General features: G+C 39.8%; 1 protein-coding gene across 3 annotated transcripts in view; it reads left to right on the top strand.

The window, feature by feature from the left end:
- plppr5b (phospholipid phosphatase related 5b) overlaps window positions 1–17,877 on the top strand; it is a 160,710-nt gene that overhangs the window by 102,824 nt on the left and 40,009 nt on the right. For all 3 annotated transcript variants that reach the window (XM_038723401.1, XM_038723409.1, XM_038723417.1), the window contains one exon: window positions 16,804–17,054. In XM_038723401.1, coding sequence (XP_038579329.1) covers window positions 16,804–17,054 — 251 coding nt within the window. The remainder of the gene's footprint in view (window positions 1–16,803; window positions 17,055–17,877) is intronic.

Below are 17,877 nucleotides of genomic sequence, written 5' to 3'. Positions count from 1 at the left end.
TCTGGGTTAATCAAAACTCCGGTGGTGCGCCGCGAAACAAGATATTTATGGATTAATATTTTCTGAATATTAAAATTCATAATTTGGTATTATTTCTCACAAATTTATTAAAACAATGTAGTCATGCTACACATGCTCACTTTCAGTATAGATAATGTATGTATGTATATGTGCAACTTTATTTTACAACTTCTGGTCATCTGTCTACTTCTGTTTCTTGACCCCTTGAATTTTGTTGTAGTGATGCTGCAGATATGAGCAATTACTTTGGGTGTGAATGAAATGTGAGTAACTGCCGGAAATGATGGGCAAAAATAAGACTTAAGCTTGAACATGAATCATTTAAAACAATTTTTAGAGGAAATAGCTCATGGCACACAGCACATTTCTCATCTGTGGTACTTATTCAGCTGAGAGAGTTTGTGTTGCATGCAGTGTTTGAGAGATGGAGGCAGTTGTCTTTTAATATTTGGGGGGTGCAGAAAAGTGCTTCTGCCCTTTAACTAAATGCTTATGGCTCAATGAAGCAAACTGCATAAGAGGTGCAGAATTCACTCTTCACTTTGCCAACATCAGCTAATGGGTCTGTGGTGAGCTGCCAGTCCCTCTTTACAGCAGCATTAGCAACAGCAGTTATCCCAAATTACAAAGCACTATTTAACATACAAAATCTGGAAATCCACATCCAATCCAATTATAAACAGTGTGTCTGCCTGTGTGTTTTATGGTGCATTTGATCCATAGCTGTTGACAACAACCTTTGGCAGGCCGTTTGGGCACAGTGAGAGAGCACACATGAATCTCAGACTATGATGTGCTATGTTGTGCAATCGGGTCTCCCTGCACTGCCGAGCTCCTTGAAGAGGCTGAGCGCTGTTCTTTGCCTGCCTCTCCCTGAGCTTAAGAGATCAGAGGGCTTTAGATTTTAGATCTAGATGATAGTACAATGATTGGACTGCCCTGCAGCGTTCAAACAGTACCTACTGGCAAAGCAACACTGGAGTTTCCAGATTTTTGAGATTTACCTGTTCAATAGCATCAACATTTCAAAATCTATTCACAGTTAACTGGCTTTGGTTTTAGGTCTATTACTTTGGTCCACACTGAAATATATAAACAATTATTGATGGATGGATTGTCATGCAATTTTGTAGAAGACTTCAATTGACCTCGGTGATCCCCTGACTCTTCAGTTAGTGCCATTGTATGGTCCAAATTTTGATTTGTCCAAACTTTGGTTTATGATCAAATACCTGCAAAACGTATGACTTTCCCATGAGCTTCAGCTGTACCTTGTGTTGAGTGCTAATTAGCAAATGTTAGCATGCAAATATACTACACTAATCTACAAACTTCCCCACTCCAAAAAAAGAGCGTCCCTATATTTTTTTCAGCTTGGATCCTTCTGTCCTTCCATAACACATTTAAGAATTCTAGTAAACGTGTGTTTCCAAAACAAACAAACACAATGATAAACAATGGATAAAGATCTCTACTTGCCAAGATGCATTATGTAGTGAGTTGAGTGGCAGACTCACAGTGAAGATAGCACATTACATCCAAACAGATGGGAAGGCAGATGGGGAAATTAACAGCTGTGTTTGATACATGACATCACCACCCATCTCAAGTTGAAAGGATGCTTCTCTCTGTTTGCTTTCATGAGATGTTTATTCATACTCACTAGACTTATCCTAACCCTGATCTGTGGATGTGATACTTAGCTATAGATTACTTGAAATAAAACTCAAATATGCTAGGGGCATGGTCACCGTAAACAAATAAAGGCGATCTCAAAAACATGGGTAAACTCCTATATTATGTCAAATGTACATCTCTATTGCTTTAAATAAATTAATTCAACATTAATATTAATGCCATTTTCAACACTCTGTTGATTACTCATCTGAAGTGTCCTGTTTCAGTCACAGTGGGTGTCAAGGGTTTGGCATCCAGCCAGACTGTATTTTGTAGTAACATAAAAGTGTCATAAGATGACAATGGCTACATTTGAAGGATCATATGGAAACCATGCAAACCACTGAATATTCCACAACACGGTCCTGCAAATGTTTCACAATAAAAGCTTTTTTTGAAATGAAGAGATTCTGGCCAATGAAAAGCTAGAGGGCTTTTAATTCGAAACAGGTACAGGATGCTTTGAGTTTGTATTAACAGTATAATGCAGTAACAAAAACTGAATAGGGCAAATGGGAGCAGATCAGAAAACAAGGCTTCATATTAAAATATGACCAAATGTTAGGATTTTAATGGTACACAAAATTCTTGGTTTGGTTTGTACTTGGTTTGGGGGGCACGGTTTGGTATGTTTTTGGTACCCTGTTCAGCACTTTGGTCAACTTTTGTTGTTTTTCAATGTGCTATAGAAATAAAATTTACATTGACAGGAAGAACCAAAAAAATCAAGAAAATGACATTTTTGTCATTTAATTTAAATAACGTAACCATTCAATAGTGGCTCTTTGGCCATAATTCTTACTGTCACAGTTAAGGCAATCAAATACTGGCAATTGTCAATAAGAAAGACTTTGACCTGTTGATAATTCCTGAACTGCAGCTTGCACTCATTTATACAGGGTAAGCACAACAGACTGACTAAAATGGATATGCTTAAATTCAGTTAATTTTTTTATATGGTCGCATATGCACAAAAATAAACACTCTTATAGCATTAGTTGTGATTTTAGCACAGTCTGAATCTGCAGTGAGAAGCTAACTGAACTAGCTAACTGTGGGAAGAAGGACTCGCCTTCCAGAATATTCCACTAATCAACATATTTGGGTGATACCATCGCATGTTGCAATACAATTAAATCCTACATATCTGAAGTGTTTCCATAGACATACCCAACTTCAGTTGAAAATTGTCAGCATACCATTTTACACTAAGCTTGACTTACCTGGCTAACCGGACTCAGCCGACTAATAGACACTGCCAAAACTTTCTGGGTAAAAAGTTGCGCACTAGAATTTCTGTTCCACATATATGAGTAGTAGACATAAATATTCTATTTTGAAAGTAATTGACCCTTTGCTAAACCAAGCCGCAAATACGCATCTGGCCAATCACAGCGTAGTACATATCTCGCTCTAACTGAGGTCTTGACACTTTCATGGCTGTGCTCCATGGACTGGTATGCAATTAAGTATAGTATGTTTTCGAGCTTTTTTTTTGCTGTAGATATGGTCAAACGCTAATTACAATCACTACCCAGCATAGGCGGAAATCCCGGGGGGGACGGAGGGGTGTCCCCCTATCTGAGGCCCCCCCCCCCTTAAAAAACATAAAATAATATAATGATATATACATAGAATAGTTGTCTAAATAGTAAAACAATACAAACGCAAACAGGGAAATTAAAGTGCGTTTTAGGTTTAGAAACATTTTGAGTCCCCCCTCCCTTCCTGACAGTGGTTTGGTCCACAGCCTGCTTTCCCTCACAGGAGTCCGGTCGGGGAAAACCAGTTCAAATCCTTCAGTAGTTGTGGAACTCCAGTAATGTTAAGCAGGCTGTAAGGCTATTTTATGCACTTTAAACATTGGATGAACTGATTCTTTTGTCTTTAATAGCCTGAAGATGAGTCATTAATAAATTAATAAATAAAAATAATCATGACTAAAAGTTATGATAACCCATTATTTTTCTATGAGCCCACTATTATTATAATAGTACCTAGCTTGTTCGGTAGCTTGTTTAACAGCTTGTTCGATTGTAAGTCACCTTCTACAGCTAGAGATTCGTAGATTGATCAGCTGGGGACTGAAATAGTCTGTTTTGTTTCGCTTACTCGGCTCTGACCGGTAACAAGGGCCGAGCAGTGTCAAATATCCAATTTTCTGCCGTCACATTGAACGTTACAAACACGCTGCACTGCGCCGTGTTTCATGTGTGTCACAGCCACACACACATGCTAAAACATATCTTAAGTGTGTGGAAGTTATTCACGAGTGTGAAGAAGACGCAACGCTCACTACATCTGCAGAGAAACACACAGAATGAGACGCTGTGGATATTGTAAAGCAACAGTGAACACAGCTGCTTGTGATGATGTCATTCATACTATGGTCTCTATCGGTAATTAACAACAAGCCTCCTCCACACGTGGCTCATCTGCTGCTGTGAAAACAGAATCGCAAGTGAAAAGTAAGAAACAGGAGTTCTTTTAAATAAAACTGCTGACAAGTAAAGTCAGAGCAGACAGAGAGAGACAGACAGGTGTAGGTGTGTGCTTGTGTGTCGGACAGGGAGAGCAAGGTGAGCAGATTACTGTAGTGATTAAACACAAAAATACATTGGAGAAATAGGTAGAATTAAAATGGTGTGCAATTTATTTTCAGCTCCTTCCAGTGAAAATGCTAATGTTATTTTATAATCAATGTTCCATTATGACCATACAATTAAATGGACCCCAGTGAGAATAGCTAACATTTATACTGGTGCTGATGGGGATCCTAATAAAAATAGATTTTCCCAATAAATAGTTACAAAAATGTTTGTGTATACTGTCAGTTATAGTTCTTAGAAAGAAAGAAAATCATAATCCGTCAAAATTAGAATCGGCAGGTCAGTAATTTGAATCAGCCAGGAAAAAATAATCTGTGCATCTCTTACTACAGGGATAATCCTTTGTGTGAACCGATATTAGGCTAATATTGTATTGTATCGTGTGTATATATATACATATATATATATATATATATATGTAAGTAAGAGATGTCCCCTATCCCAGAAGAAACCTAAATTACTATGTACCCTAGAGGACGCAAGTTATTTAGGATAATATGACCACGTGGTGAACCTATGAACTTAAGTCATATTTAAACAACTATTGCTTTGTGTTGTTGACGAGAAAAATAATAGCAAGACTTCCCTCTGTGTACACGTATCCTATAAAAATACAATTTTGGCTATATCATTGCCAAATAATGTCCCCTTCAGAAATTGCTCTTGAGAAATTTTATGTTTATTGTCCCCCCCTACTGTTAGATGAGATTTACGCCCATGCTACCCAGAGAGGTTGAAAGGAGAAGTAAGATTTATTCCTTTTCTAAAATCTAAAAGAAATCCAGAAAAATGTAGGCTAATGCTAGCTAAATTACTACTGAATGTAATTTTATAAAGCCCTACTGTTCTGCTTTTTAATGACTGTAATAATGAATAGAGATCTACCCAGCTGGATAGGAACAGTGGTGATTCTTAATGCAGTTATAGACAGTGGCGGCACCATGTGAAAAGTCCGACCGGACGTCGTGTGCTGAACTATACGAATACATGTACAGTTACACCCCTACCAAATATACTTATCAAACAGAGGGAATTATAAATAAAGACCTGTCTCTAATATCAGCCTGTTTCAAAGCCTGCTCCTGACAGAAGACAAGACTCCGGAAAGACTAGAGGTGGCAGACTCTGTGTTTGTATCCCTGATGCTTGGTGCTCAGATGCAGTCAAAGTGGATGGACAACGTTTACCATATGTGGGATTTTTATTGTTAAGATGTTGACCATATTATCTGTGCAGAGAATTCACCAGTGTTTTTGTTGCTGATGTTTACAATCCTCCAGATGCAAATTACAAAAATGTACTACAGGAATTGTATTACACATGGACGTCATTAGGCCTATTTTAGGGGGGCTGAAGCTACCCTAACATGGTCCTAAGCTCTTTTTTACAGTGCAGACATATACTCAACAAAGAGAAGCAAGAATATTGATCAATATGATAGAATAATACAAATATAATTTGTATGTATTGGCTTAAAATAATCGTTCTAGTTGTTTCCTCTGCGTCACAATTTAAATTCCTCCTGTGGTCGGACACTAGGACCCTGAGGGAGGCTGCGTTTCATCACTGCCGAGCAATGTTACTACACACAGAGAGGTGGTCTACAGGTCTGAGGAAATTTGTTTTCTTCTAACAATAGGCATTTGTTGGCAGGTCCAGGCACCAAGGCAAAGCCTAAACTAAATTATTTTATGATATTTATTATATTTGCTATATTCTGACCAACTTAACTTTCTGCATTTATTGGCTGTAATAATTTAAATAAATATGTAGATGTTGCCTAAATGGCTAGGCTATACATGAGCATATAACCACAGATATACCCACAGGAAAACATAATATAATAAAGGCAATTATACATACATGCATTCATGCATATAGTAATCATTACTCCAAATCATTTATTCCTTCCACCATCAGGTTATTAAGTTCAGACAGGAGCCACTTTAAATAGGATCTTGATCAACAGCTTAAGTATGTTTCTTTGTATGCAGCCAAACTACAGAGCAAGAGAGCAGTCTGATTGAACCAATCCACAGTTATGTCACAAATATCTGCGTTGTTAAATAGCATTCTTTGGACCTGCAACTTATTTAATAGAGAAAGGAATTAGATATGGTATTACTTTATCACACATTTACATGAGCAGACAGATTGCATTTCAGTCACAGCCTACAGAAAAACTCAGTCTGGCCTGACTTCCCCCATGCAGGTACTGTATATCTAGCAACATCACAATAACGTTGGTTCTACAGAGGAAGAAGATAATATGTCTGCCACTTTTTACCTGTTAGCTTCTTCACCAGTGTCTCAATTGCTTAAACACTATAACCAGGCTATTGAACTAAAATTAACCATAACTCCATTTTTTAAAAAGCCCACCCATTTCTCTAAACTACACACAAATCCCTTCCTTTCTCATTGCCTACAACATGTGGTCATTTAGCAAGCACTAACATTCAACATTGTTCACCCAGGTGGAAACTCAAACAGTCATAATTGATCACACACCAATCAGAAGCTTCAATAAATAGATAAAAGGGCCAGAGTCAGTTTCCCATCCAGAGAGATGGGAGGACGAGGTAGCGGACACCAGAGAGGAGGAGGAGGTGAAGGATGACTCCAGACCAAAGACAGGATGCTGCCGCAGAATGATTTGTTGTTTGGTGTGATGTACTGTGCAGTAGTATGACTAAAAATGTGCAAATGTACATTTGTTTTTTCTTTTGTTGTGTTCATTATGTGAAAAGGTTTTTGAGGGGGAAAACCGCAAGCAACATAAGTAATAACCAGTTTTTGTAGTATCGTTTTGAATTTATCTCACCAGTGTGCAAGACTGTGTTGTAGTTTGTATGTTTCTGAGGGCTTGTGTGTTGTGTCTGAGGGCAAAGTGGTTTTTCAGCAAGATTAAATGGTTTTGAGTGGAGAACTTCATTTTGACCTGAAAATAGGATGTTTGGGGAATTGGGTGTGAAGTTGCGGATTTCTGTTTAAATTCAGGAGATAAAAAGGCATATTTTCATGAAATGTGTTTAAGCAATTGAGAAAAACTGTAATAAAATCATCCCATAGACATGAGTGGAGAAACTGTTGCTGCTTGGCCTCAACGCTACTGTATGTTGCTGAATTCTGATTTTCCTGACAGAGCCAGCCGTGTTGGCAGGATCAGCTTGGACTTCACCACACATAGCACCGGTCCCCACAAAGCTGTGTGCTCAGTGCTAAGACATGACTGTGTGGATAGATCAAAGGAAAACATGAACGTGACATCTACTGATTGCACCACAGGGGTGGGGCTCATCAGCCAAAATGATGAATCAGTGTAGAGAGAGGATGTCAAACACCTAGAGAGCTGGTGCAGTGACATTAATCTGATGCTAAATGTCACCAAAACCAAGGAGATCATTGTTGATTTCAGATGGTCTCGGCCAGAGCACACAGTTCTCAGCATCAAAGGCTCCATGGTGGAGAGAGTGGATAACATCAAGTTCAGGAGTACAGATCTCAGATAATGTCAGACAGTCCATGAACTCCACCAGGGTGGTGAAACGGGCATAACAGTCACTGCACACAAACGAGCATCACTCCCCACCAACATTGTGACCTCTTTCAATAGGGGTGTGGTTGAGAGTGTACTGACATTTTGCATCATCACATGATTCTCCAACAGTGGTGCCGCCGACAAAATGGCCTTACTGAGGGTGGGCAGGGGGGCAGAGAAGATCATAGGGGTCTTCCTACCTTCTATAAACGACCTTTTCCAGATGTGTTGCCTCAAGAAGGCAGAGGGCATCATGAGAGAACCGCTCACACCCTCTACACAAACGGTTTGTCCCTTTTAGTTGTTGGTTTTAAAATTATGGTCATATCTTACGCATTGCACCTTGAAAGTATTTAAATACAACTACTCTTTCTGCAGAAAAATGGCTGAAAAGTGTTTGAATACATAAGCAGCATTTTACTGTAGCTGTGGTGGAGGTGGAGTTAGTTTGAGTAGTTTATTCCAGTGGTTCTCAATATAGGCGCCGGGCCTGCTCCAAAGAGTCACATGTGAGATAATTAATGGGGTGAAAGAAAAACACGCATTTATTGACTTTTCACTAGTCTTTGCTTTTTTTGTGAAATAATAACAATGCAGTGTATTTTATAAGTTTATTATGTGTTTTATATTGTTAATTGTTCATCTGAAAACCAGTAACAACAGTTGACAATCGTAATGCACACAGATGCCCTTTTGAAATGTAGTTGTTTAAATGTACAAAGTAGCATTTGGTGAGAAGCTGTTACTCTTTCACCCAGAATGCTCTGCTGTGTCCTGTAGCTATCACGCAGAAGCAGAATTATTTTAGTCTAGCTACTATCAGATCCTTTTATGTATTTTTCTTGACTGTTCTAATGTTAGAGTGGACCAGTGTTCAGGGGTGACATGTTCCATGTGTGTGTATGGGCTGTGCATATGCATTTCTGAGTGTGTGCACAAGTGTGTGTATTCATGCGCATCAGTATGTATGCCTGCAAATGCTTGTTGCCAGAATTTACATCTGCTGGAGAGCAGCTCAGCATCACGTGAGCCCGGCCTCGCAGCTCCACATCCCTCCCTTTTCACTCAGGCCCAGTGTTGCTTTGCATAATGACTCACAGGGCCGTGCTCTTTGGAAAAAGATTAAATTTAGAACACTGCCGAGGGGCGTGGCACTCTCTCACACTCAACGTCAGCAGTGTGTTTTTACCTTCATGTGTTTTAAGACTTTGCTTGTTGAACTTAAGATTTAAGTTTATGCAAAGCCCCCTGTTTCAGTGACATTATGTAAAATAGTCCACATTACATTATATTATAATCCACATTACAATATTTGTGGTTAGCTCTTTGGTAAGATAGTTAACTTGCTCACTGAGCTTACATGAGAAAATGAAACACTCACAAGAAAACAACCCCCTATGACAATGTTAGGGTGGACCTACAGGCTTGATGCCGATATTTCCCCAGTAATAGAACTTTCTCAGTCCCCTCAAAGAGAGTGACGGGAAATTAAACAAAGTTAAAGTTATTTTAAAAACCTAAAATATTCCGGACTTTTGACCAAAAATTTGGGGCTGGAGCCCAAGAAGCCACCCCCCTGCTCTGCTTTTGCACCTGACAGCATCAACAATTCTGTACCTGATGATCCTTTACATAGCGAGATGGAAAGTAAGGGTGGTGGATGGAGTCTCTCATCACAGACCTGAGATTGATGTTCCATGATCTTTCCCTTAGTCATTCCTTTGCTGCCATGAGCCAGTATTGTAGAAAGTGAGACTTATAAAAACATTGGGGGCATTGGGGGTTTTGAATAACACAGCTAATATCAGCATTCTTGTCTGGTGATAGGGTTGCTCACTGAATTGAAATGTAAGTAAGTAATTTAATCATGTTTCCTGTTTCTCTTCTACAAATTATCAGTTGTATGTGGAGGAGCATTCGTTTCTGCTGTTGGTCAACATCCCAGAACACTTTGTAGAAGTTGTCAAACATAGTGAGAAAAGCCAAAAATATTCGGACATGTTAATGTTTTTGTTGGGATACAATGAGGTGTCCCAGATGCTGCGTTGGTTATCTTCCACTATGACACATTAAATGGGTGAAAACTAGCAGCTGCCGTGTCTTGAGCTCTTCCCTACCTGTTACGAGCCGTGTAACCATCATAATATTCACAGAGACAGAGTTCACTGCCTGTTCTTGCAGTCTTTTTACACCAAAACATTTTCCAGTGTTTGTTGCTCCATCATCTGTTGGTATGAGCTACAGCATGTTTAATTGTCAGATGTTGACTGAGTGATTAATTAGCTGATAGAGATGATTAGGCTAATTCTCAGATGTTCTCAACTAAATGTTTAAAGAGGTCCGCCAATGATTTAGTGGTGCACCTCCATAAAAGTGGAGACACATTTTTTAAAAGTGTTCCGCTCCACCATTTAGTCACTGAATTATAAATCTTTTAATTCCTCTAGGGCACTTAGTCAGAAGTACTGTATATCTCATGTTTTTTTGGCATCAATATTAAATATGTTTTGGGAAAACAATATCCCCTGTCAAATATAGGGCATTTATTTATTTTTTGTAACACCTTATTTTTTATATACTGTACTCTTATTGTTTTTATGGCGCCCAAGACATTTTCATCCTACTGTTGCTTTATATGTTCAGTGAGTGGTTACTCTCTGCATTTCCTTATTGTTGCCAGGGCAGAAGAATGCTGCACTGATTCATTCATATCAATACTGGAAGCCTAATTGCTGTAATGATGCTTACTGGCAAAGTTTATCAGCAGTCTGACTTATACAGGGGAAAATGGCTGTTCTCACAATGGTGCAGCTGACGGTGGAATTTGTAGTTGTGTGGTGATCTTTTCCACACCTTCTTTGGTATAGTTGATCCAAAGGGGGAAAAATTATCCATTGTTGTACTTTTTTCAGGTATAGTTTATTCCCTCGTGCTGGTGCACACATTTGTTACCATGGTTAAAATTATTTTTCATTCCATTCCATAGCACCTACAAAAATCAGTCGAGTCAAACCAACTCCACGCGTGTCTTCTTTAAATAACAGAGAAATAAAGACAAAACGCAGATTAGCAGAACAGAAATGGAAATTATGTCATATGAAATAACGTTTCTCCTCTGACATAATGTTTCTCCAACATCACTGCAACAAACATCATCCCGCTGTACTTTTAAAAAACACTGAATCTGTGATTAACTGAAGCTTCCCCCATAATCTGTGAGCAATTTTTGTCCTTCTGCACAAACAATAAATAAAAAAAAAAGAAATCAAGCTCCAGTTTGGTCTGGCAATCCATCTCTACTCTGCAACCCCTCTGCCTTTCATCATCTTGAGGCCCTTTCATTGTGCACTTTAATGGGCACAATTGCCAACTATAAGGCTACGACGAGTCCTTTAGATCTTAAGTGCGCCAAATTTTTAAAGGAAGTTTTGAATAGTGTTGAAAATACACACACAAACAAACAAACAAATCAGAGAGCATCGGGAAGATGTCTTGAGTTTGTCAAAATAACTGTAGTAAAACATATAGTAAATGAAAAAAACAAAAAAGGTGTCTATAGGTATCAATGAGCATATCCAGTATATCTGTGCAGTGTGGCTGACTTTAGAGGAGGTCAATGAGCACAGATTTAGGGTTTGGTCTTTGTACAGACATGGCACCAAACCTGACAATCTCACTGAGACAATAAGACTTCAAGAATTTGCACACAGTGACTGCAACTGGCTGTTGTTTACCCATAAAGTTCAAACATCCCCCTTCTTCCAGTCTATATGACCTGACATCCGCTTCTTACACTCTTATATATAGACAAATCCGGTGGCTGATTTATGTGTTTCGCTCTCAGACTCCGCCATCATTACTGCAGTGGCCGAGTTGAAATACATTTACACTAGCAGAGAGAGCAGAGAAGTTTGGGTTTATCAAGGGTAGCAGCTGCCTTCCTCTGACAGATGAAGGTATTGTGAATGTGGAAGTTACTCAGCCCCCAAACACTAGATTGAAATTAGTTATGACACAGGCTTTGGGAGGAAATAACATGAACATAGCGCTTTAGTCCAACCCTCACAGTGTGGATGATAAAGTGCTCTGTGGAGTAGCTAATTAAAACCATTTAACCATCATCAAACTCAATGATTCCTTGTCTTGTAATGAGAAGAACTGAATAATTTTTTTAATTTGAAAGCATCTGATACTTTTAAAGTGGAATTTCAGCCAATGAGGGACCAACACTCAGGTGAACAAAGACACACAAGCACACTAAAATTTCACTGGTATTCTTCCCAGGAAAAGGGAGTGGGTTTTGGCAAGAATTCTCAGGAAATACCAGGATCACCCTTCTCCAGACTGAACTACAAAAGCAGCTCCTAAGAACATTTCATCTTGATTAAAATCGTATTCTCTCATTTCACAATCACTGTTATTAACAGGCTTTACTGCCAGTGTTGTGTACTGTAAATACTAACTGATTCTAATTGAGCGCTCAAACGGAAAAAACGTTCAAAAAAAAGTTCAATCTTTGTCTGATTCATACATTAAACATTTTAACAGAACACAGCCCAGGGTTTCTAGTGTTTGTGAACACACAGGGATTCTGGGAAAACTGTGATAACTTTAAGACTGTTGTGGTTGAGCATTACACTGCAGCACTGTGAAGACGCTGGCACCAGATCAAAGAAGAGGTGCATTGCTTCAACCCCGCTCACCATCCAACACACACACACACACACACACACGTATATACACAGAGAGACAGGAGTATCACATACACCCAATAAGCATGTGTACTTAGACTCTAGAGCACATACAGTACACACGCATGGCTACACAGTGGCTCTGCAGCAGATCATGACACTGTTTGAAGCAGGCAAACTGAGTTAGATGTATGCCCTAATAAGCAATTTTGGTTGTCCCTCTCTGTGTTCCCAAAGCCAGACAGGGGTGGGTGTGGGGGGTTAGCTAGCAAGTGGAAGTCGTCCGTAAAACATTTCCACATTCGTGTCAGAGAAAGTGGGACAGCATTAAGATGTGCTGTGTGGAGAGCGCTCTGCAAGTGAGTCACCCAGCACTAGACAAAACCTATTTGATGGTTGTTAAGAAATGGACCTGTCATCATCTGGAGCCTCACAGTGCTGCTTTGTGGCTGATAAGGAATGAGAAAGGAACGGCAATGAATTAGACAGCGACATTTAATTTTCATCATTTTAACAAGAATTTGTCTGATAGAAGAAGAAATACGTGCCGTGCTCAGCAGCCATGATGCCTCGCTTCCCATTTTCATGAATGTCTTGAAGCTGAATGCGCTTCAAAGCCTGGGTTGGACTAGTTTGCAGTAGCACACTTGACAGTGATTGGTAAAGCCGCGATTGTTGCCCCAGCAAATAATGCATCCTGGAAGTGTACGTGGTGGACACCTCTCTCAGTGTGTGTGAGATAGAGTTGTCTGACTAAGCGCCTATTTGGTAATTTAGTGTGACACAGGTCCGGGCTCTCGTGGGAGGGAAGCAATTATTTGTGTTAAAGCCCTTCGCTCACTGAGACATAAAGCCTGGCTGGTTAAGAGCAGTATGAATAGACTGTGGCACCTGGGTGACTGACACAAAGTGTGTGTGTGTGGTGTGTGTGTGTGTGTGTGTGTGTGTGTGTGTGTGTGTGCGTGTGTGTGTTTGGTATGGGTGAGCAGCTGGTACGGAGATGCCCCTGTAGACAGTGCAGCGTCAGGAACAGCAGATATCTGCTGAAAGATGTGCAGGCTTCGTCTGGTGTTAGAAGGAATCATTCACACTGAAAATACAAGTTGGTTGAATGATTTATGTCCGTCCTTGTTATTTTACAGAGCACTCTGCTTGTGTCTAAACACAATGTGTCTTTTCTAGGAGGGAGAGGAGAGGCAGCAGGATACACTGACTCAGAAGTTTCTGTTATATAGATAAATTATCATTTTAAATGCCTAAAGTTTTTATTTTTATTTTGTGGGATACAAAAATAACTACTGCTTCTGCATTATTGTTAATTAGCATAGTACGCAGGGTGCGAACTACGGGGGAGCCATGGGGAGCTTAGCTCCCCTAAAAGCATGATTTGTGATATTTTGGGGGGGTTCTAAAATATTGACAGTATGCTTTATTGCCATTAATTTCTATATATTTCTCTATCATCATGAATCCATGCATAAATTCAGTCAGACTTCATCCAGCCAGAGGGGACGATTATTGACTGTCCGCAGATGGCCGATCGCACCGTGATCTCCTGTCCAGTACGCTCCACCGCCCCTCTCCCTCTCCGGTACGGGTTGTGTCGCTAGTACGGCCGACGCGCTGTAAGCAGTTCGTGATAGTTCCGTCTGGCTGGATATTATGCATGATCCATGCAGTACTGCAGCTGGGGGCTCTCCGCAAAATTCTTCTTCCCTCTCACATAGAAAATAAAGGACAGTTCGCAAACAGCGGTTGTGTGAAGCGTAACTGTAGCAAATAGCTACATATCATAATAATAATTTAATTCATTAAAGCCATGGTATAGTTCGCACACTGATAGTATGCTTTGAAAAATGTGAAATAATAACAACAACAATAACAAAATGGCCATCTCAGGGCGTCCAACCAACGCTTTCAGAAAAAGTGCAGTTATTTATGAAACGGTATGAAACGCTACAGTTTGCTATGTCACAGCAACACAAAGGGGGCTAACCCTACATGCTAGCACATCGCCCGTGAGGTTTGGGTTTAGGCACAAACATTTCTGATGGTTATGGTAAGGGTAGGGGGCTTCGGGGGGCTGTCAACACCTTTAACATGAACGTAGCTAGCTAGCACTTCCGGTCTGTACGAGATGCCCTAGAGGGTCTCACACAGACGCTGAAGGGTACCTTTAGCGTCAAATAATTACGCTTTGTCACGCTGTCTGAAAGTGTCGGTAATGACGCACTGAGATGAGAACGGTCTGGCCATTTTGTTGTATTATTTCATATTTTTCAAAGTATGAAGTCGCTGGCTTTTGTAGTTTGTCACACCTGTTTTGTTGTTGCGTCTTGAATATTTCTCAGTGGATTATATATAAATTTAGTTCATCTGTTTCTTCCTTAAACATCAATTACTGACATTACTGACAAAGACAGAACATAGCAGAATGCAAGATGCTTCTTATGAACGGTAGTGCAACAGGTCTAGCTGCTAGATGAACTATTTTACTAATCAGGAGCTACAGTGATTCTGCAGATGCATGCAGGTTATTGTATAAGACTTTGCTTTAAAACAGTTAGTTAATTTGGTCATTCGTCTGTCTCATTTATTTAAAAAACAGGTCATCAACAAATATTTTTCTTACTAGTTAACTAAATGAATACTGGAGAAACATAAAAACCCACTAAGTAGCTACAATACAACATAATAGTACTATATTATACATATTAAACTTTAAAAAAAAGTTGCAATGTATACCTCAAATCCATTAAAACTATTATATTATAGTGACATAAGAAAGTAGACTACACGTGAGAAAAAAATGATTACATTCACTGTAAATTCACAAACCCTATCAGATATGTTCTAAGTCATTGTAGAGATATAATTGGAAACTTATACAGTACATCAGAGGTTTTCAAAGTCTGAGACTGTGGGCCTCCCCTCACCTCCCCTTAGATTACTTAGTTTAGTTTTGCTCAATTCCTGGATCATTGTCCCACTCAACAATCCAAGATAGCTTAATATTGCTGTTTGACATAACTTCAGACTACACACAATACATAAATGAAAAGGTTTGTCCTAAAGGCATTTATTAGTAAGAGAGAAAAACAGTTCCCCAAAACTACTGTACTACTGAACTCTCTCTTTAACGAAATCACACGCATGTAGGCTGTTCTCTGTAATGTCTTCTTGATAATTAATGTAATAACTAATATTGTTTCCCTTCCATTAACTGAGCCTCCTCTGAAACAGTTTGGAACCCCCCTGGGGAAGCCCGCCTCACACTTTGAAAACCTCTGCAGTACATAATTAACTGAGACCATGAAAATTGAGGTACAAGAGGCAGTTTATTTGGTTAGCGAGAAGGTTCGGGAAGGAAAGGATTGAGGGGTCGAGAGGGGAGGGCTGAAAATGTTCAGGGGGAAGGGGTGAAGTGGTGAGAAGGTAGGGATGAAGGGGGTTGCTCGAGTTGTGGTGGCCAAAGCAGCTAGGAACCTGGGGGTCGAGACTCAGAGTGGGGGCATGTCTTTGTAAGCGTCTTACGTTAGGGTCCCTCCTGTGGTAGAAAAAAAAAATTACTTTGGTGGAGTTATGGATTTTAGCGTGCATGTCTTTGACTGTGGGAGGAAACCGGAGCGCCCGGGGGAAATCCACACAAACTTAGGGAGAACATGCAAACTCCACACAGAAAGACCTGGGATGACCAAGGTCTGAAGCCAGGACCTTTTTGCTGGGCCAACGTGCTGCCCATTGGAAGAGGAGAGAAACAGGGTTTGGTGGGTGGGTGGGGGATGTGAGAACTGAGACAAACGAAAAGTGTTTTTGTTCCTCCAAAACGTTTTCTACAAGCTTTTCGAAAACTTGTAGGTTAAAAAAAGTCTAACAAAACCCTTTTAGTGCTGGCTAAAAGACATCATACAAGGAATTTAAAAGCAACATAAGGCTACAGGCAACCCATAATGCAACACTGTATGTAGGAGCCAGTACTCTCCCCATTGAAAAAGTTGTGACCATGTTCTGGAATATAATTAAAAAAAACAGAATTTTCTAATCTTAAATTGAAGCTAATATGGTATTGGATTATCTGGAGATTAATGGATCTTAATGGTGAACTGTAATTTGACAGGTAAACTTTTGCATGTTAATCTGTGATGAGGAGCTCAGTATTTTTAATTAGCTCCACCTTTTCGTTCTTTATACCACCAGCGTTGCTGCTGAAGGTAGCTCTATCTGTCCCATCCGTCCTCCTTCTTAACGTCTTTTTTCTTCACAGGAGTCTACACCTTTGGCCTCTTCACTGTTGACATCTTTGTCAACGCAGGCCAGGTAGTGACAGGGAACCTGGCACCCTACTTCCTGACTGTCTGTAAGCCAAACTACACGGCACTGGGCTGCCAGCAGACCCTGCGTTACATCAGCCACCAGGAGGCCTGCACAGGAAACCAGGATGACATCCTGCATGCCCGCAAGACCTTCCCATCCAAGGAGGCTGCACTCAGTGTCTATGCTGCACTTTACCTGGCTGTGAGTTACTCTGCTCTTCCATTAACTGCTCTCACTATATATACTTGAGGTCAAAAAAATAAAAATAAAAACTTATATTCAATTTTTGTGTATAAACTCACCTTAACATTTTTAATTATGAATTTCTCTTATGTGTATTTATTGAAGCTCTGCTACTGCTCACAGTTGTAGAAACTTAAAGAAACTGTATTTAAGGATAATTCTGGTTCACAACTCATTTTCATACAGCAATATCTCCTTGCATCTTTATACTTAAAGATTTGCTGATACTGGCCAAAACACATGTGCACATGTGAATAATGGGAGTACTTGCACTTTTTTTTCTACTTCAAGCTCAGGTAATTTTCACCAGTAGTGTCTCTGTGCTATGATGCACTCTAAACCCTGACTGAAAATAAACTAGTGGTTATGTAGAAAGTCTTACAGCAGTCTGGTGACTGCTTTCTCAAGGATCTTAGAGAAAAAGGAGTTAGAGGTTATACGTCAATAGTTTGCTAAACACCTGGATAAAGAGTGGACTTCTTAAGAAGAGGTTTGATTAAAGCTACTTTAAAGCACTGTGGTACATAACCTGTTAATAAAGACCAATTGATCATGTCTAGTAAAGAAATGCTGACTAATGGTAAAACTTCTTTAAGCAGCCTAGTTGGTGTGGGGTCTAAGAGGCAGGTTGATGGCTTAGATCAGTGTCTCTCAACAGGGGCAAGGGGGGCGTTGAGGTGCTTTTTGGGAGTGTTTGTTGAGGTGAAAGTTTCAGGTGAGTTTACACCAAATAATCGCAACAATACGAGTTTAAACTTTCAACTACTTGCAAAAAACTGTG

Source organism: Micropterus salmoides, unplaced genomic scaffold (assembly GCF_014851395.1).
Source record: "Micropterus salmoides isolate LMB-PRFRI ecotype aquatic unplaced genomic scaffold, ASM1485139v1 Ms_hic_scaffold_1, whole genome shotgun sequence".
Classification (NCBI taxonomy): Eukaryota; Metazoa; Chordata; class Actinopteri; order Centrarchiformes; family Centrarchidae; genus Micropterus; species Micropterus salmoides.
This window is presented reverse-complemented; position numbering and strand designations above follow the sequence as displayed.